At 53.7% G+C, this 19,475-nt stretch overlaps 5 protein-coding genes and 1 non-coding gene across 6 annotated transcripts; 3 read left to right on the forward strand and 3 right to left on the reverse strand.

Moving 5' to 3' along the window:
- Nucleotides 1-7,646: 7,646 nt before the first annotated feature.
- On the reverse strand, nt 7,647-7,728 carry TRNAS-CGA (transfer RNA serine (anticodon CGA)). Its single transcript has one exon. It is a non-coding gene; the product is annotated as a tRNA-Ser (tRNA).
- Nucleotides 7,729-10,438: 2,710 nt separating this feature from the next.
- On the forward strand, nt 10,439-11,128 carry LOC142183090 (uncharacterized). The gene has a single exon (XM_075258000.1). It carries the CDS (start codon nt 10,439-10,441, stop codon nt 11,126-11,128), a length of 690 nt encoding a protein of 229 aa, XP_075114101.1.
- Nucleotides 11,129-13,053: 1,925 nt separating this feature from the next.
- Nucleotides 13,054-13,523, reverse strand: LOC142183419 (histone H2B type 1-O-like). Its single transcript, XM_075258501.1, has one exon. The coding sequence runs from the start codon at nt 13,503-13,505 to the stop codon at nt 13,125-13,127; it is 381 nt and encodes a 126-aa protein (XP_075114602.1). The 5' UTR covers nt 13,506-13,523; the 3' UTR covers nt 13,054-13,124.
- Nucleotides 13,524-14,010: 487 nt separating this feature from the next.
- Nucleotides 14,011-14,510, forward strand: LOC142183541 (histone H3). Its single transcript, XM_075258665.1, has one exon. It carries the CDS (start codon nt 14,011-14,013, stop codon nt 14,419-14,421), a length of 411 nt encoding a protein of 136 aa, XP_075114766.1. The 3' UTR covers nt 14,422-14,510.
- A 1,332-nt stretch (nt 14,511-15,842) lies between these two features.
- LOC142183250 (histone H2A type 2-B) lies at nt 15,843-16,369 on the reverse strand. The gene has a single exon (XM_075258276.1). It carries the CDS (start codon nt 16,339-16,341, stop codon nt 15,949-15,951), a length of 393 nt encoding a protein of 130 aa, XP_075114377.1. The 5' UTR covers nt 16,342-16,369; the 3' UTR covers nt 15,843-15,948.
- Nucleotides 16,370-16,647: 278 nt separating this feature from the next.
- Nucleotides 16,648-17,207, forward strand: LOC142183446 (histone H2B type 1-O-like). Its single transcript, XM_075258533.1, has one exon. The coding sequence runs from the start codon at nt 16,671-16,673 to the stop codon at nt 17,049-17,051; it is 381 nt and encodes a 126-aa protein (XP_075114634.1). The 5' UTR covers nt 16,648-16,670; the 3' UTR covers nt 17,052-17,207.
- The last annotated feature ends 2,268 nt before the right edge of the window (nt 17,208-19,475 follow it).

Genomic DNA, 19,475 nt, shown 5'->3' on the forward strand with positions numbered 1-19,475 from the left:
TGTCTGTGGTGACCTACATGCGGGAGAACAAATCCCACCCCATGTATGGGACCTTGATGGGACTTGGCAGCACTGTAATTGACCGTCTGCTTCACCCCTATTGCAGGTCCTTCCTTCCAACCGCGACCAGGCTGTATAATCTACATCAAACCAAGCGAAGACACTCCGCACAGACAACTAAATGACTATGAATGTCCTCCTTCTTTCTTCTCTGTTCCTTAGCTGCTATGGACTCCTAGCAGCGCCGCACCTCCCATGAGGCGACCTGAAGCGACCGCTTCAGGCGGCGCTATGTCAGGGCCCCAGGGAGGGCAGCATTTTGCCTTACCTAAACCAGTCCAGGACAAGCTGTCCTGTCCTTCGCCTCGGGCGGTGAAAGGGGCAGGTTCACCCCTGACTCCTAGTATATCTTTCTCAGCATATGTGTGTCTACTTGTGTAATATATTACTGTGTATTATCCTGTATCTGTATTACTTTGCAGCTGTAACATACTGACATTTCCCCACTGTGGGACTATCAAAGGATTATCTTATCTTATCTTTGCTAAAAATGGCAGCTGATCTCTTTGAAGAATTCCTTGGCCCGAAAAGAACCTCATCCATTCGCATCGAACGCATCCACAGAGCATTATGGCCCAAACCCCAACAGGGTGAACCGCCCAGAGATGGACTTTTAGCGTATCCCGACGCAGCGGCTATTTTTGCAGCAGCTAGAAGTTGTCCTTCTATTCAACTAAGGGAGGGGGAGGTCTCTATATATCAGGACCCGGCTCCGTCAATCCTGGCCAAACGGTGCACGGTGCGCCCTCTTCTGGAATGTCTGAGGTCCAAGAGTATCCAATACGCATGGCTTTATCCGTTTGGGCTAGCCGTTAACTATAATGTGATCTGTAGTACGGGGCCACCACAAGGTACAGTTCTCGCCCCATTTCTCTTCACACTGTACACTGCTGACTTTAGGCTCAACTCATCCAGCTGTTACTTACAGAAGTACTCCGATGACTCTGCTATAGTCGGCCTTATCACTGATGGCGGCGATAGGGAATACAGAGACTTAAAGAGGACCTTTCACCACTTTTGGGCACATGCAGTGTCATATACTGCCAGAAAGCCGACAGTGCGCTGAGTTCAGCGCACTGTCAGCTTTCCCGATCTGTGCCCGGTGTAAAGAGCTTACGGTGCCGGTACTGTAGTGCTCTATGGTCAGAAGGGCGTTTCTGACCATTAGCCAGAGACGTCCTTCTGCCTGGCGGCGCCAATCGCGCTGTACTGTGGAGCAGGGAGGAACGCCCCCTCCCTCTGCTCACACAGCTCGTCCATAGACGAGCATTATCAGGAGAGGGAGGGGGCGTTCCTCCCCGCTCCACAGTACAGCGCGATTGGCGCCGCGAGGCAGAAGGACGTCTCTGGCTAATGGTCAGAAACGCCCTTCTGACCATAGAGCACTACGGTACCGGCACCGTAACTCAGCGCACTGTCGGCTTTCTGGCAGTATATGACACTGCATGTGCCCAAAAGTGGTAAAAGGTCCTCTTTAAATATAATCCTTTAATAGTCCCACAATGGGGAAATTTCAGTGATAGAAGTTTCAAAGATGGCACAGTAGTATATAACAAGAGAGAAAAACACATTCAAGCTCATGACAGATAGAGAAATACTAGGAATCATAGCAACTAAAAAAAAAAGAAACACAGGCACACTGCAGGATCATTTAGTTCTCTGTGTGAACGCCACAGGACATTCCATTTGATTTATAGTTGCTAATTCATAGTCCTAGTTTGCTTAGTTAGAGGATTCTTGAAGATACAGAGAAAAAGAGTGAAAATGGAAAGATAAAGGTTGCTGTCAGCTTGGAGCTCTGTAATCGAGGCAGCCACTAAAGGCGGCGCCAGGGCCCAAGTCCTTAAATCAGGACTTTTTAGACTGGTGCCAGCACAACCACCTCAGGATTAATGCTGGAAAGACCAAGAAGATGGTGGCGGACTTTAGTAAGCAGAGAAATGCTCAGATCCCCGGTGGAGATCCAAGGGACAGGCATTGAGATAGTCAGGACCTATACGTACCTGGGTGAGCTCCTCAATAATAAACTCGATTGGGCTGATCACCTGGAGGCGCTGCACAGAAAGGGTCACAGCAGGCTCTACCTGCTCAGGAGGCCGACGGCCTTCGGAGTCCAGGGGACACTACTTAGGGCCTTCTTTGACTCTGTGGTTGCTTCAGCCATCTTTTTCGGTGTGGCCTGCTGGGAGAGCAGTATATCAGCCAGGGACAGAAATAGACTTCACAGGCTGATCAGAAAGGCCAGCTCTGTCCTGGGGCGCCCCCCTCGACCTAGTACAGGTAGTGGGTGACAGAAGGACACTGTCCGTGGCGAGCTCCATGCTGGAGAACAACTCCCACCCCATGTATGGGACCTTAATGGCACTTAGCAGCACTGTAAGTGACCGTCTGCTTCACCCCAAGCGTTAGAAGGAGCTCTAAATGATCTGATTTGGCTTGCCTGAGTCAATGGCTGCTCCGGTCATAAATCTTTTATCTGTCATGATTTCTAACGATTGCCTTATTGCCTGGTAGGCACAGCTCAGGTTATAACACTTTTGCAGTACTGACTCCTCCACCTTCATTTCCTCTTTAGCTCCCATGAGGTACCCGTTTCCTTTGCATAGACTTAAGTAAGGTGGAGCGAGGGGTCGCTATGGCTGTTCTAGTTATAGTACAAGCCTCACATAAATGACAGTACAGTGCGTTCTGCTAATCTGACACCCAGTAGCCCTGAAGTCTGGATGGTCTAGGGTAACAGAATATACCTGATGGCGTGTTTCGGGATAGGCATAGGGAAAGTCAGACTCTTCAGATGAACAACGAGTGATTATGAAGATAATCTTGTTTCCCTTAGTCCTAACAGCGGCACAATGTGGGGTATTTCTGCCCCTGTGTGCTGGTAGGACAGGCGGATATTTAATTAGCCAATCAAATGCGTGGCAGGCCCTATAAGAGGGCACAAGAACCTCCCCTCTGCGTGTAAATACAAAAGTACCTCCATTACATTTATATACAGTTTTATACATAAGATATGATTCCCAGGGTGGGAAATCTTGTGCCGCTGTTAGGACTAAGGGAAACAAGATTATCTTCATAATCACTCGTTCCCTGTCGTCCTCAACAGCGGCACAATGTGGGGATATAGCAAGCAGGTCCCCAAGATGGGTGGGACAAACCCATGACCGATCTTAAACTGGTCTGGGCAAAGGCAGTGGAATCTGCCACTTGGTCCTTCAGTCGGTAATGCCGAATGAAGGTGGATTCAGATGCCCAAGAGGCAGCTGCATATATTTGGTCCACAGACAAAGCACTTCTTTCCCCGAGAAGTGGACACTGCCCTGGTTGAATGGGCATGAAGGAAAGATGGAGCCGACAGCCCTTGGGCTGGGATATTGTAGCTTTGGCGGCTTTGGCGCCCTTGTTTTTCCCCGTGTAGCTGACCAACAGGTTTTCAGTCCACCTAAAGGGGCGAGTGCGCTGCAAGTAGATCTGCAGGCATCTAACCACATCCAGCTTGTGCCATCTTTCTTCTTCAGCAGAAGAAGGGAACGGAAAAAATACTGGAAGGGAAATCAGTTGGTTCCTGTTTACAGCAGATGGCACCTTGGGACGAAACCCAGGGAGGAACCTAAGCTGTACATGGTCAGAGAAAAAGGTGGTATATGGCTCCTCAGCGGACAAAGCTTGTAGTTCACTAACGCGTTTGGCAGGTGTGACTGCCAATAGCAGCGCCATTTTGCCGGTTAGCGACTTGAGGGAGACCTCTTCCAGAGGTTCAAATGGCTGGCCACATAGGGCGTTCAGGACCGGAATAAGGTCCCATTGGTGGACAGGGGTGTTTACCACCGGTCTCAGCCTAGTTGCCCCTTTAATAAAGGTGCTCACTAAAGGATCCTGAGACAAACGCCCCCCAGATAGGCGGACAGGGCCGCTACGTGTACCTTGAGTGTGGCCGCAGCAAGACCTCTGTCTAGTCCGTCTTGAAGGAAGTCCAGGATCGCCTCCGTAGGGGGATCGGTGGAGTCCACTTGATGCTGCAGACACCAGGCATTAAAGATGTTACCTATTCGACGGTAGTTCCTGTTAGTCGAATCTGCTCTGGCGCTGGATAGGGTCTTCAAGACGGCTTGTGACAGTCCTCTATTTCTCAATAGGGACTGGTCAACCTCCAGGCTGTCAGGTTGAGTCTCCTCAGATCCTGGCATCTCAGCTCTCCTTGGGTTACCAGGTCTGGGAGTGGGGGAAGCCTCCAATATATGCCCTGACTCATTTGTATGAGCTGAGCAAACCAAGCCCTTTTTGGCCAGAACGGGATTATGGCTATTCCCGAGGCTTGGTCCTGTCTTATTTTTATCAATACCTTCGGTATGATTGGAATTGGAGGGAATATGTAAAACAGCCTGAACCTCCATGGGATGGACAGGGCATCCACCGCCAAGGGATTGTCCTCCTGGTACAGAGAGCAGAAGGTCCCCACCTTGGCGTTGAGTCGGGTAGCCATAAGATCGACCTCCGGGAGACCCCATCTCTGGACGATCTGTTGAAATACGTCTGGATTGAGAGACCATTCTCCTGATACGGTAATACCCTGACTCAGCTGATCCGCTACTATGTTCAGGGAGCCCTTTATGTGAACAGCGGATAACTGGACCAGATTCTTCTCCGCCTAGGCAAATATGAGATTTGTCTCTCTCAGCAAGGTTGGTGACCTGGTGCCCCCTTGTTTGTTTATATAGACTACCACCGTCATATTGTCTGACCGGTTTTTGACAGACTTGCCTTTCAATTCTGGGGCAAAGTGTACTAGGGCCAGGTACACTGCTCTGAGTTCCTTGAGATTGGATGACCCCAGCTCCGGACATCTCCATCATCCTTGTACAGTTTTGTCTTGACAATGGGCTCCCCATCCCCACTGGGATGCATCTGTTGTCAACAGGGTCCACACTGTCGGGACCGTGGACCTTCCGTCTTTCAGGTGTATCCACCATCTGAGGGAAAGACGGGTAGCGGGAGAAAGGCAGATCTTCTTGTGCAATCCCCGTGGAGACCTGTTCCAGGTTCTCAACACTTCCATCTGCAGGGGACGCAAATGCCATAAAGTCCAAGGCACCGCCCTGGCCGAGGATGACATCAGGCCCAGGACTCTCATGGCGGTCCGGATGGTTACCTGCCGAGTGCGCAATAGGAATCGTGCACTGGCTTGGATTCTTTCCTTCCTTGGACTGGAGAGGAAGATCTGCATCGCTTCTGAATCCACTATAAATCCGAGGAATTTTCTTCAGGTGGATGGAACGATTTCGGACTTCTCCCAATTGATAATCCTAACTCCTGTAGGAAGTTGATGGCAAGGTTGAGCTGCTGGAGGAGAGCAGCAGGAGACTGAGCTTTCAGTAGCCAGTCGTCTAGATAAGGGACGATGAAAAGACCCTGAAGTCTGAGGGCCGCGGCGACCGGAGAAATCACCTTGGTGAATACCAGTGGGGCGGATGTGCCGAATGGCAGAGCTGTGAATTGATAGTGCTCCCTGTGGCCGGCCATAGCGACGGCAATCCTGAGGAACTTCCTGTGGAAATGAGCAATGGGGACATGTAGATAGGCGTCCTTCAAATCGAGGTTAACCATCACCTCTCCTGGCTGAAGAAACACAGCCACGGAATCCACGGTTTCCATTCGAAATGACCTCTTCCTGATAAACCGATTGAGGTACCTCAGATCTATTATCATCCTCCAGCCCCCGGTGACCTTGGGGACCAGAAAGACGGGGGAGTAGACTCCCAGACCGAGGTCTGAGGCTGGTACCTTCTCCAGGGCGCCCTTGGTAACATATTCGGCAACCAAGGCTTCTAGACTGGCCTGCTGAGAAGGTGGAAGAGTTTGGGTGGAAACGAACCGATCTGGAGGTGGAAGATGAAAGTCGATGTGATACCCGTGTTGTATGATCTTCAACACCCATGGGTCTTGGATATGGGTGAACCATGCTCTGGAAAAGGAGGAAAGACGTCCTCCCAGGAAGGGGGGCCACAGGGAGCTGCCCCACGTCAAAACTCAGGCTTCCTCTTGGTGTCCTCCTTGGAAGCGCCACGACCAGCTCCCCTAGGGCGATATCTAAAACGCCGTTGTTGGGAAGGGCGTCTATAATTAGAGGAAGAACCTCTGCCTCTAGAGGGAGCACGTCTGCCCCTGGATGCTTGAGGTAGGGACCTTCCCCTACCTTCAGCTAATCCCTCCATAATGGCATCTAAGCTTTGGCCAGACACCCTTCCCGGCTCAAAGGGGAGAGCACAGAGTGCTGCTTTAGACGCAAAATCTGCCCGCCAAGGCTTTAGCCAAAGGGGTCTACGGGCCGCAGTAGACAACGCCATAGATTTGGCGGAGATTTTTAATTGATGGCAGGAGGATTCCGCCAAATAATCTGCAGCCCTATGAACTCTTTTCATAGAGGCCAGAATCTCATCTCTGTCTACGCCCAAGTCTATATCCCGCTCCAAGGCGGCTAAGCGGTTGCGCAAAAAGTCACCAACCATAGAGGAGGCTATGGCCACAGAGGCTTGCGCGGAGGAAGCTGAGTAGACCTTCTTCAGAACGGAGTCCGCCCTACGATCCAGAGGGTCCTGAAGATTTGAACCATCTTCCAAGGGCACCAGGGTTCTGCGGGACAGCTTTGCTACGGCCAAATCCACCTTCGGGGGAGGCCCCCAGGAATCCCACTGGGTAGTGTTAATAGGAAACAAACTCTTGAAGATCCTGGAAAGCGAATGTCCTTTCTCTGGCTGTTTCCACTGCTGCGCCATAAGGTCGGTCAGCGTGGCGTCCGCATGGAAGGCAATATGTCCCCCAGAGGCAGACGTGGAGGCTTCCCCGTCAACATCTCGGCCCACTGTAGACCGGATGGACTTCAGCAGCCTGCCCGTTTGTTCATAATGGAACGCAGTTCTGCTGGAATAACTGAGTCGTCCTCGGAGGAATCATCCTCTGCCACCCGCAGGTGTTACAAGGGGGGGGGGGGGGGGGAGAGACGAGGAACGGAGCTCAGAGCATGGTCTCCTGGTGAGCTGAGACAAGGTGCAATGGATCCCTTTGAGGGAATCATCCTGCAAAACAAAAAGGAGAGTACAAGCAAGGGAAAAACTATTTACCCAAGCGATGCCCAACCTCACCATCTCCTTGACCCATGCCATCATATCTCTGGGAGAGGGCTCCACAGGTGGAGGACCTCTGCACCCGCGACAACGGGCCCACTCATAGCCTGAAAATAGGCAAGTTATAGGACCAGTAGTACCCCGCAGGGCACAACCTTTCAAGCCGCTACCTACCATCAGGGAGCGGTGTGTCGCAATCGAAGCAGGAAAGATGTTTCCTCTTGGAAGAGGTTTTCCTCCTACCATCCCCAGGAGGGGTAGTAGAGGATGACATATCCTACAGAGAGAGATAATAGACCATGCAACACTGTCACCATGACATCATACCAGCTTTTAAAAAAAGGGTAAATCTTACCAGGTCCTGTAGACCGGACAGAGAGGTGACTTGGCGCCCAACGTGCGACCCGAACCCACGACCTTGAGATTAAGAGTCTCATGCTCTACCGACTGAGCTAGCCGGGCTGGCGCTGTGAACAGGATCTGAACCTGTGCGGGGAGACCCCATTGGATTTCGAGTCCAAAACCTTAACCACTCGGCCATCACAGCCGGTTCCCAATAAAGTTTGCAAACTGGAAAAGAGTTCAAGATCAATGAACACCACAATCGCACGCCTTCAGCAGATACTGCAGGGAGGTCTCTGACACCAGGCCAGCCAGCCTCTTAATTCTGGCCGGCTGGAAGTGGGCGGAGCCACAATCAAAGCAGGTGAGGCAACCTGCCCAGACAACTAACCCTGTAATCAGGGGTCTGCAAAGATATACATTCCCCCCCACCAAGAGGCCCTTAACACGGGCACTTACCCCCACATCTCCCCGTCTTTTCCGGCCTTTAATAAGGCCTGAATCTTCCCTGAGTGAGCGGCCGCCAGCGCCAGGCCGTTGCCATGGCGCTATGATACTTCCGGCGAAACCGGAAATGCGCGCTTACAGCGGCCGGCGGGGAACAGGATACACAACAGTGTGGTTCCACCCGCCGGCAGTCCACGCGGCCACCAGAGGCGGCATGCGGAGTCCCCGGACTCTCACCAAAATGTCAGGTAAGTCACAAGGAGCAGGGGAAGCGGAGGAGAGGGGGGGCAGGGGGGATAGAGGGGGGTAGCCACACATGGCTAACAAGCACCTTCTCCCCGCAGGGCACAGAAGGTGACAAGAAGAAAACAACCGCTCAGGAGGTGAGTGATCCTGCTGAGCTTCTCAAAGAGGACACAAGTCCTCCCACCTGTCCTCTATCCACACAGGACAGAAAAAAACACGCAGAGGGGAGGTTCTTGTGCCCTCTTATAGGGCCTGCCACGCATTTGATTGGCTAATTAAATATCCGCCTGTCCTACCAGCACACAGGGGCAGAAATACCCCACATTGTGCCGCTGTTGAGGACGACAGGGAACTTGGCTTATAACCACTAGTCTGCTGCCATGTTGGAATTGGTGCCTGTCCCCGGGGCTCTTGCTGTCCACTTTGGCTTATCTGTCTATTGGTGATGGTATGAACTATGTAGAGAATATCACATTGTCCTAAGGAGTATCACAGGATACAGCCCATACCATTGAATCCTCCTGCACCATGTGATGGTACCCAACAGCCCTGCCACTGCGAATGATACATCCTGTCACTGTTTTATGTCCACTAGTTTCAGGGCATGTCTGGCTGAGTAGGGGCAGTGCTGGGAGCTGTGACCACATGTGGCACAATAAGATAGACAGGAGCAAAGATCATATCTGTCTGAATATGGAAATAAAATCAATCAGACCTTTTTCTAGCCTGGCAGAGATTGTCAGCAGGATGTAGTTCTATCGATCTCCAGGCTAATAAGCCGCCCCTCCGATCCATCTGACCCTGAAATCATGGACCTCATCAGTTTATAAAGGGCTCTCAGCTCTGCCCTCTTCCTGGAATCTTCCACCACTGACCCGACCACCTAATGTCCCGCATTAAGCCCAGAGAGAGAGAAATCATACATCTTTTGTGAATACGCCATAACTCCCGGGAATAAAACATATCGGTGTAATGTGCCTAACAAGAGATCCCAAATGCTTTGAGAAGTCGGGGTACGCCAGACCTGCAGCTTCAATGATACTCCATTCCCAGATGCAACCCTTGGGGACACTTGGCCAATATCCAGCATATTTTAGGGTTCCTACATAGTTAGGGTTTCTGGATCATCTGCTGGCGTCTGGATGGTCATAAAAACATAAATATGGCGGAAATGTCATTGATGTCATCATATTTTATTTCCAGTTTTTGGGCAGTCACGCTTTCACACTGACACCTGGAGCTGCTACTTCTGACTGCAATCCCCACACAACGACTTGCTGTATGGCCGTGTGTCTATCTGTAATGTGTCTTACTGTGCTGTTGGTTGTGGATTGTAATTGCCATACAGATCGCACAGGGTCTAAACTGACACATTGAAGCAAAGACAAACTTTTCAATAGTTCATGATGGTAGTGATTGTCAGGTTTGGATCACTATCACCTTGTATGCATCCCATCCTATATAATACGTGTAACTGCAGGAGACTGAAATCACCTCCAGCCATCATCCCATCCTACACGCCTCTGTGCAGACAGCTGTATATACACAATGTCCCCGCTTTTCTATTCTGCCCGGTGTATAGACATTGCTGCAGGGCAGAGCCCCATGAGAAGCGGCCCCCCTGTCTGCAGTATATATATATATATATGTATCTATCTGATGTGAGGACAGGGAGCCGGCAGTGAGCGGAGCCGCCGCCTGTGTTACCCTCCCCGGCTCTCAGCAGCTCCAGCTTGTCCCCGCATCGTACAATCAGCTTCCTGTAGCATAGAGCTTGTGGTAAAGATCCCGGGGATGGTGACAAGCGCCGGGAATAGAAGGGGGCAGCTCCCGCAGCGGTTTCATCTTCCTGCATAGATAGTGATGGACAGATGTGGGGGTGCTATGGCGGAAATCCCGGGGCCTCCTCTCCGCACCACCCCCGCACCTCCGCCAGTGACGGCCAGGGACTGTTAGGGAGGATGTCGGGGAGTGGGGAGACACGAAGAATGGAAGCTCTCCTGTCCGGTTCTAGCCGGTAATGGGCTCTGATCCCGGGCAGGGAAGCACACGGGGAGAGCGGAGCTTGACTCTGGCCCTGTGCTGAGTGACAGCCAATAGGAGGTGAGGCCGAGGCCGCTCAGCAGCCAATCAGTGCGCACCGCTGTGAATATAAGAGGCGGCGGCTGCTCCGGCCCCAGTGTTTTCCCGTCTAGGAAAGGAATTAGAGCTCGATTCGTATCATGGCAGAAACCGCGCCCGCCGCCGCCGCCGCCGCTCCCCCTCCCGCCGAACCGGCCGCCAAATCCAAGAAGCAGCCGAAGAAAGCAGCCGCAGGGGGCGCCAAGAAGAGCAAGAAATCCTCCGGTCCCACCGTGTCCGAGCTGATCGTCAAAGCCGTGTCCGCCTCCAAGGAGCGCAGTGGGGTGTCTGTGGCCGCCCTGAAGAAGGTGCTGGCTGCTGGCGGCTACGATACAGACAAGAACCGCAGCCGTGTCAAGCTGGGCCTTAAGGCTCTGGTGACCAAGGGAACCCTGATCCAGGTGAAAGGCAGCGGCGCCTCCGGCTCCTTCAAGCTGAACAAGAAGCAGGCGGAGAGTAAGGACAAGGCGGCCAAGAAGAAGCCTGCAGCGGCCAAGCCCAAGAAAGCTGCCGCCAAGAAGCCCGCGGCTAAGTCTCCTAAGAAGGCGCCGACCGCGGCCAAGAGCCCGAAGAAAGCCAAGAAGCCTGCCGCGGCCGCCAAGAAAGCGGCCAAGAGCCCCAAGAAGCCGAAGGCGGCTCCTAAAGCCAAGAAGGTGACGAAGAGCCCGGCTAAGAAGGCGGCCAAGCCCAAAGCTGCCAAGAGTCCGGCTAAGAAGGCGGCCAAGCCCAAAGCTGCCAAGAGTCCGGCTAAGAAGGCTGCTAAAGCCAAGAAGCCCGCGGCTAAGAAATAAGCCCGAGCAGCCCTGTACTTGTCCCACAAAGGCTCTTCTCAGAGCCACCACCTTGTCCCGGCAGAGCTGTATCATCGCTATCTCCCTAGCCAGCGGGGGCGTCATATTAACGGCAATCCTATGACCAGGGCTCCATTCCCGTATCCGCACCGACACATGAGCGGTCACTACAGGGTAACATCCCCGCAGGTTTCTCCAGGTGACCGGTCCAGCGGGGTAGTAATGAGGACTAAAAGCTGAGGCCGCTGAGGGTTTATAGGGGCAGTAATCCAGTAGATTGGCCGCGCATCCTCCTCGTTACTGGCGGGGGCCTCTGTCTGGATAAGGGGGGAGGAGGAGGAGGAATTGTCAGTATGTCTGAGCTACACAATCCCTGCAGTCCCGAATGCAGCCTGATGCCGGGGGTCGCTGCGGTGTACGGCGGGCGGCTGTGTGCGTGCTTGTGGTAGGGGGACAAACGATACACAATGCCAGGTCTGTATCAGATCAGCGGGGAACGAGCCTGGACGCCCGGGAGGCTGTACTGGGAGAGAAGGGGATGAGGCTGGGTGACAAGCGCTCTCAGGGGAGCCCCCGCCTGACACTACTCGTTCCTACACAGGCTGAGGAGGGGGCTCCCCTGAGAGCTCTTGTCACCCAGCCTCATCCCCTTCTCCCCCAGTACAACCTCCCGGCGTCCAGGCTCGTTCTCCCCTGAGAGCGCACACCGTTATTTCGGGGTCACTTCTGGACCCAGAAACTCGGATCTTTGCTGCCTCCTGTTCAGCGTGTTCTCTTGTATTTATAACGCACTGTCTGTGCTGCAGCTGAATGACTTGTCTGGGGGAGCTCCGGCTCCCAGCAGTAGGTTTGTGATGACACTGGGGCGGGTGGAGAAGGCCGGCAGACATCCATTGTCTCCGGGGCCGAGCTGAGAGCGGCAGCAGGGACAGGGAGAGGCGGCGAGAACTGTAGGATATGAGCGGGAAAGCTCCGAATCACTAACGGGTGAAAGTTCTGCCAATCAGAGGAGGAAAGCGTGGGAGGGGGAGTGGCTTCAGGACACGCCCCAGAATTGCGTCATCATAGCAGGGTTCTCCTTCTGGTCCGACCACTCTCTATATAAAAAGGCGGCTGTGCGGAGGGACGCTTATTCTAGTCTGTCAGCAGCAGCACAGAAGATGTCCGGTCGCGGTAAAGGAGGGAAAGGTCTCGGCAAGGGCGGTGCCAAGCGGCACAGGAAGGTGCTCCGGGATAACATCCAGGGCATCACCAAGCCTGCCATCCGCCGTCTAGCTCGCAGAGGAGGCGTCAAGCGCATCTCCGGTCTCATCTATGAGGAAACTCGCGGTGTCCTGAAAGTCTTCCTGGAGAACGTCATCCGTGACGCCGTCACCTACACCGAGCACGCCAAGAGGAAGACCGTCACCGCCATGGACGTGGTGTACGCGCTCAAGCGCCAGGGCCGCACTCTCTACGGCTTCGGAGGTTAATTCCGCCGCTCCCCGACTCTCTACTTCATAACCCAAAGGCTCTTCTCAGAGCCGCCACATCCTCCTGAGAACAGAGCTGTCCCCGCCACCCACCTCTCCTCTGCCCTCTAGGGCTGGAGCTGTCGCTGCGGCTACTGTAGGAATACCGGAGAGCGTTGAGATAAACGCTCCTAAGCTTCAGGGAACGTGTGAACAAATGCATAAATCTTAGAGCGTTCCCGTCGCTGTACAGTGTGCACTGCCTAAAGTTTCTCCTTTACTTTGCCGGTGTGCGCAGATATACACACACACACGAGATAGATACGAGGTTATCAGGCGGATAAGTTCCTTCGCCTTGAGGATAATACAAACAGTGCGGTGTAACGTCCATAAATACAATGACAAAACGGATCGGGATAAATAAAGCCTCTGGTCCGGGGAATAAACACCAGAAATGAAGGGCTCAGCAGCTCTAGTGTGGAAGGTGTGGGGGGGCTCTTAGAAGAGCCTTTGGGGTGATAGTACAGAGCAGGTGATGGAGCCGATTACTTGGCGCTGGTGTACTTGGTGACGGCCTTGGTGCCCTCGGACACGGCGTGCTTGGCCAACTCTCCGGGCAGCAGCAGGCGCACGGCGGTCTGGATCTCACGGGAGGTGATGGTGGAGCGCTTGTTGTAGTGAGCCAGGCGGGAGGCTTCTCCTGCGATGCGCTCAAAGACGTCGTTGACGAAGGAATTCATGATGCTCATGGCCTTGGAAGAAATGCCGGTGTCGGGGTGGACCTGCTTCAGCACCTTGTACACGTAGATGGCATAGCTCTCCCTCCTGGCCCTCTTACGCTTCTTGCCGTCCTTCTTCTGGGCCTTGGTCACGGCTTTCTTGGAGCCCTTCTTGGGCGCTGGGGCAGACTTGGCGGGATCAGGCATGGTATAACACGGAGATCTCTTTCACACGAGAATGAGAGAAAGTAATGTCTGTGCTCCTCCCAGCGCAGCCCTATTTATAGGCGGGCTATGCAAATGAGCGCCGCTGTCTGCGCTCTGTTCTACTGGACCAGCAAGTCATGTGACCAGTGCCAGCATCATAATCCCCGCCCTCCGCAGCTGATTGGCGCTTCCACCAGGTTTGAATTTCCCTCCGTTTCTCTCCTCAGGTTTACAGGTTCTAATCGCCTCGTTATGTTGCGGGGGGGAACGCCACAGATTGTCCCCTGTGTAGCCTGATGCATGCCGGCGGGGGCTGTACAGCGCCGTGCTGCACGGGGTCTGGGGGAGGGGCATGAGCGCTAATGCTGGACTGTAGAAATAAACCAATGAGATGGAGGGGGCGGGCTTTCCATGAGCCAATGAGGACGAGCCCCGGCTGTATAAATATGTCGCTCTTTCCGCTCCTCAGCTCATATCACCGCTGTGTAACGTCTATACAGAAGCGATGGCAAGAACCAAGCAGACCGCCCGCAAATCCACCGGAGGGAAAGCTCCCCGCAAGCAGCTGGCCACTAAGGCCGCCAGGAAGAGCGCTCCCGCCACCGGCGGAGTGAAGAAGCCTCACCGCTACCGCCCTGGTACAGTCGCTCTGCGTGAAATCCGCCGCTACCAGAAGTCCACCGAGCTGCTGATCCGTAAGCTTCCCTTCCAGCGCCTGGTCCGAGAGATCGCCCAGGACTTCAAGACGGATCTCCGCTTCCAGAGCTCCGCCGTCATGGCCCTGCAGGAAGCTAGCGAGGCTTACCTGGTCGGGCTCTTTGAGGACACCAACCTGTGCGCCATCCACGCCAAGAGGGTCACCATCATGCCCAAAGACATCCAGCTGGCCCGCAGGATTCGTGGGGAGAGGGCTTAAATCTGCCCAGGCACCGTCTGACAACACAAAGGCTCTTCTCAGAGCCACCAAATCCTCCCTCAGACGAGCTGTAGCCGTTGTCTTTCTCCTCTCGGGAGGGGAGAAGAGAAGCCTTCACTGGCTGCTAATAGAGAGGTTACCCTTTCCCTTACAGTCACTGAGTTAGCGATACCTCGTCTCCCTCCTTTGTATGTATAACAGGCACATATGTAACTGCAGCGCCCTCTACAGTAACCTGAGCGCCGCCCCCACTGACTGCTGACTCAATCTTACTTCGCATCAGCAGCAGTGGAGGATGTAATAGACAGGCGGAGGCTTGAAATTCGTGTCCTTTCTCCCTTTGCACCACCTGACGTTGCCGGTTTTCGCGGTCACTGAATGAATGGGAATCTACGATTGAGCGGGAAGATAGACAAAGGTTCGCCCGGATCAGCCCTTTAACGCCCGTTTCATCGGTACTTCTAAACCTGCCACCGTGGGCTGTGCCCTGGCGGGGAGAGAGGATTAGGATGAGCACAGCCATTACTATCCCTAACTGACCCTGCGCCCGCACCACATCTCCCTCCCTCCCTCCTCTCCGTCGCTAGTATGTGCCTACTCCGCGCATCTCTCCCTAGCGCCTTCTACAATGACCTGAGCGCCGCTGAATCTTCTTCAGTTGGGGAGGGTTTGAAATTCGCGCCCATTCTCTCTGCACCACGTGACGCTGCCGGCTCTCGCGCGGGTTGTAACGGTCACTGAATGGGAATTGCAAAACCACCAACCGTGTGAGCGGGGAGATAGACAAAGGTTCACCCGGAGGAGCCCGTTTCATCGGCACTTCTAAGCCTGCCACCGTGAGCTGTGCCCTGGCGGGGAGAGAGGATTAGGATGAGCACAGCCATTACTATCCCTAACTGACAAGACCCTGCGCCCGCAACCACATCTCCCTCCCTCCCTCCTCTCCGTACCTAGTATATGCCTACTCCGCACATCCTTCTACAATAACCTGAGCGCCGCCCCAGTCCGCTGCTGAATCTTCTTCAGTTGGAGAGGGCTCAGCTCTGGGGAGGTTTTGAAATTCGCGCCCCTTCTCTCTGCGCCACGTGACGCTGCCGGCTCTCGCGCGGGTTGTAACGGTCACTGCGACTGAGCGGGAATTTCAAAACCACCAACCGTGTGAGCGGGGAGAAAAGACAAAGCGTCACCCGGAGGAGCCGGCGCTCACCTCAGCTTTGTATCAGCGCCCGTCCGTTATATCTAAGCTCCGCTTATACTACCTGCCAGGGAAAAGAGCATTAGCAGATTACCACCAGCCCGACCTGACACAAAACCCCGCGCCCGCACCACATCTCCCTACAGAGTGAATCCTCCTCCCGCTCAGTCACCCCACGGTGCTTCCCTGTAAGGGCCGCCGGTCGGGCCAGGAGTTGGCTTCAGAATAGACGGACAGCCCGTATTGTAGACAGGAGGCAGCTCTGCTGTAGACAAGGTGGTGGCTCTTAGAAGAGCCTTTGCTTGTATAGACGGATGGGGTGGGAGCGGCGCTCACTTGCTCTTGCTGGGCTTGCTGCTCTCGGTCTTCTTGGGCAGCAGCACGGCCTGGATGTTGGGCAGGACGCCTCCCTGGGCGATGGTCACGCCACCCAGCAGTTTGTTCAGCTCCTCGTCATTGCGCACGGCCAGCTGCAGGTGACGGGGGATGATGCGGGTCTTCTTGTTGTCCCGTGCAGCATTACCAGCCAACTCCAGGATCTCAGCGGTCAGATACTCCAGTACGGCCGCCAGGTAGACGGGAGCACCGGCACCAACCCTCTCGGCGTAGTTGCCCTTGCGGAGAAGCCTGTGCACACGACCGACGGGGAACTGAAGCCCCGCCCGGGATGAGCGGGTCTTGGCCTTAGCACGAGCTTTGCCTCCTTGCTTGCCGCGTCCAGACATGGTTCGTGGATCGTCAGTTACTGTAATGTAACAGAGAATATCCTGCCCTGTACCGGCTCCTCCTGCCTTATATATATAGTTCTGCCCCGCCCTCCTGCAACTCTCATTGGACACATCTCAAGCCGCCAATAGAGGCCAGATTTGTGGAACCACCAATAAGCTTCAGCAGGCGGGGCTTGCAAAAGTCACATGATTTGCTGGTCCAGTAGAACAGCGCACAGACAGCGGCGCTCATTTGCATAGCCCGCCTATAAATAGGGCTGCGCTGGGAGGAGCACAGACATTACTTTCTCTCATTCTCGTGTGGGAAAAGATCGCCGTGTTATACCATGCCTGATCCCGCCAAGTCTGCCCCAGCGCCCAAGAAGGGCTCCAAGAAAGCCGTGACCAAGGCCCAGAAGAAGGACGGCAAGAAGCGTAAGAGGGCCAGGAAGGAGAGCTATGCCATCTACGTGTACAAGGTGCTGAAGCAGGTCCACCCCGACACCGGTATCTCCTCCAAGGCCATGGTCGTCATGAATTCCTTCGTCAACGACATCTTCGAGCGCATCGCAGGAGAAGCCTCCCGCCTGGCTCACTACAACAAGCGCTCCACCATCACCTCCCGGGAGATCCAGACCGCCGTGCGCCTGCTGCTGCCCGGAGAGTTGGCCAAGCACGCCGTGTCCGAGGGTACCAAGGCCGTCACCAAGTACACCAGCGCCAAGTAATCGGCTCCATCACCTGCTCTGTACTATCACCCCAAAGGCTCTTCTAAGAGCCCCCCACCCCTTCCACACTAGAGCTGCTGAGCCCTCCATTTCTGGCTTCTTGCTGCTGCTGCTGCACGTGTTTCTACCCAGAACCTTTCTTTCCAGCTATTTTCTTGTACTTGCTAGACTTACTATACACCCAAAGAGAAGCTCTAATCTCCGGCTTGCTACATTGACATCTCTACGAGGTGCAGTGCTCTCTGCACGCACCTGCGATTGGAGGGTTAAACTAAGCTGCTACTTATCGGCCCGAGCTGCCGGCAGGGGGGGTTACACTGCAGAGCCGCAGTAGGACTACTTCTAGGGACCTGTTCACAAAGCTTAGATTCCGAAGGTTTGGAGCGTTTTCTTCTTCTACTCTCTCCAGTATTCCAGCAGTGATGACATTACAGCCTACAGGAGGCGTCTGCAGCCCCAGACCTACAAGGCAGAGGAGAGGTGGGTGGCGGGGACAGCTCTGTTCTCAGGAGGATGTGGCGGCTCTGAGAAGAGCCTTTGGGTTATGTAGTAGAGAGTCGGGGAGCGGCGGAATTAGCCTCCGAAGCCGTAGAGAGTGCGGCCCTGGCGCTTGAGCGCGTACACCACGTCCATGGCGGTGACGGTCTTCCTCTTGGCGTGCTCGGTGTAGGTGACGGCGTCACGGATGACGTTCTCCAGGAAGACTTTCAGGACACCGCGAGTTTCCTCATAGATGAGACCGGAGATGCGCTTGACGCCTCCTCTGCGAGCTAGACGGCGGATGGCAGGCTTGGTGATGCCCTGGATGTTATCCCGGAGCACCTTCCTGTGCCGCTTGGCACCGCCCTTGCCGAGACCTTTCCCTCCTTTACCGCGACCGGACATCTTCTGTGCTGCTGACAGACTAGAATAAGCGTCCCTCCGCACAGCCGCCTTTTAGATAGAGAGTGGTCGGACCAGAAGGAGAACCCTGCTTTGATGACGTAATTCTTCGGCGTGACTCCTACAAGCCCCTCCTCTGTCTCGCGCTGATTGGCTGACATAAGACAATGGATCACTTTGAATTTCCCGCTCATTCTCCCATTGCCGAGGGTCAGCGGTCAGCGGCTCCTTCTAGCCGGCCTACTAGATAACATGCAGGGCGCTGTTCTCACTGCTCCAGACCTTCTTCTCTGTCAATAGGACTATTGCATTCCGGAGCCGCACCCCCTCCTCCCCGGATCTAATTCTTCTCCCGGCTGCGGTATCTCCTCTCTGCCCCCTATGGGCATCCTTGTGTAATCGCCGCGAGGCTGCAGTTATAGTGAACCCCGGGTGCGGGCTGTGCAGTTCCACGCTGATCCAGATGGGGGCGCGGGGAACAAACGGCACAGCTCGGGAGACCCTGTATATACGGATCCCAGCCAGCAGGTGGCGCACAGATACTACATAGGACGGTTACCGGGGCTCTAATTCTGTCGTTAGACGATCGTCTTTAACCCTTTCCCGCCAATGGCATTTTTTGTTTTTTTCGTTTTTGACTCCCCTCCTTCTAAACCCCATAACTATTTTATTTCTCCGCTCCCAGAGCCATATGAGGTCTTAATTTTTGTGGGACAAATGTTTCTTCCTGATGCCACCATTAATTATTCTATATAATATACTGGGAAGCAGGAAAAACCATCAGAATGGGGTGGATTTGAAGAAAAAATGCATTTCTGTGACTTTCTTACGGGCTTTGGTTTTACGGCGTTCACTGTGCAGCCAAAATGATCTGTCCCCTGTATTCTGTGTTTCGGTACGGTTCCAGGGATACCAAATTTATACGGTTTTATTTAAATTTCGACCCCTTAAAAAAAAAATCCAAGACTGTGTTTTATTTTGTTTTTTCTAAAAGTCGCCATATTCCGACAGCCGTAACTTTTTTATACGTCCGTGTACAGGGATGTGTAGGGCGTCTTTTTTTGCGGGGTCGGGTGTACTCTTTAGTTCTACCATTTTCGGGAAATGTTATTGCTTTGATCACTTTTTATTCAAATTTTTATCAGAATCCCACCCCATGCATGGGACCTTGATGGGACTTGGCAGCACTGTAATTGACCGTCTGCTTCACCCCAAGTGTGAGAAGAAGCTATCGCAGGTCCTTCCTTCCGACCGCGACCAGGCTGTATAATCTACATCAAACCAAGCGAAGAGCACTCTGCGCAGAGAACTAAATGACTATGAATGTCCTCCTTCTTTCTTCTCTGTTCCTTAGCTGCTATGGACTCCTAGTATATCTTTCTCAGCATATGTGTGTCTACTTCTGTAATATATTACTGTGTATTATCCTGTATCTGTATTACTATGCAGCTGAAACATACTGAAATTTCCCCACTGTGGGACTATTAAAGGATTATCTTATCTCTTATCTTATCTTATACTCCCTGTGTGTATACACTAGCT

The sequence above is a fragment of the Leptodactylus fuscus genome, chromosome 10 (genome assembly GCF_031893055.1).
Source record: "Leptodactylus fuscus isolate aLepFus1 chromosome 10, aLepFus1.hap2, whole genome shotgun sequence".
In the NCBI taxonomy this organism is placed as follows: domain Eukaryota; kingdom Metazoa; phylum Chordata; class Amphibia; order Anura; family Leptodactylidae; genus Leptodactylus; species Leptodactylus fuscus.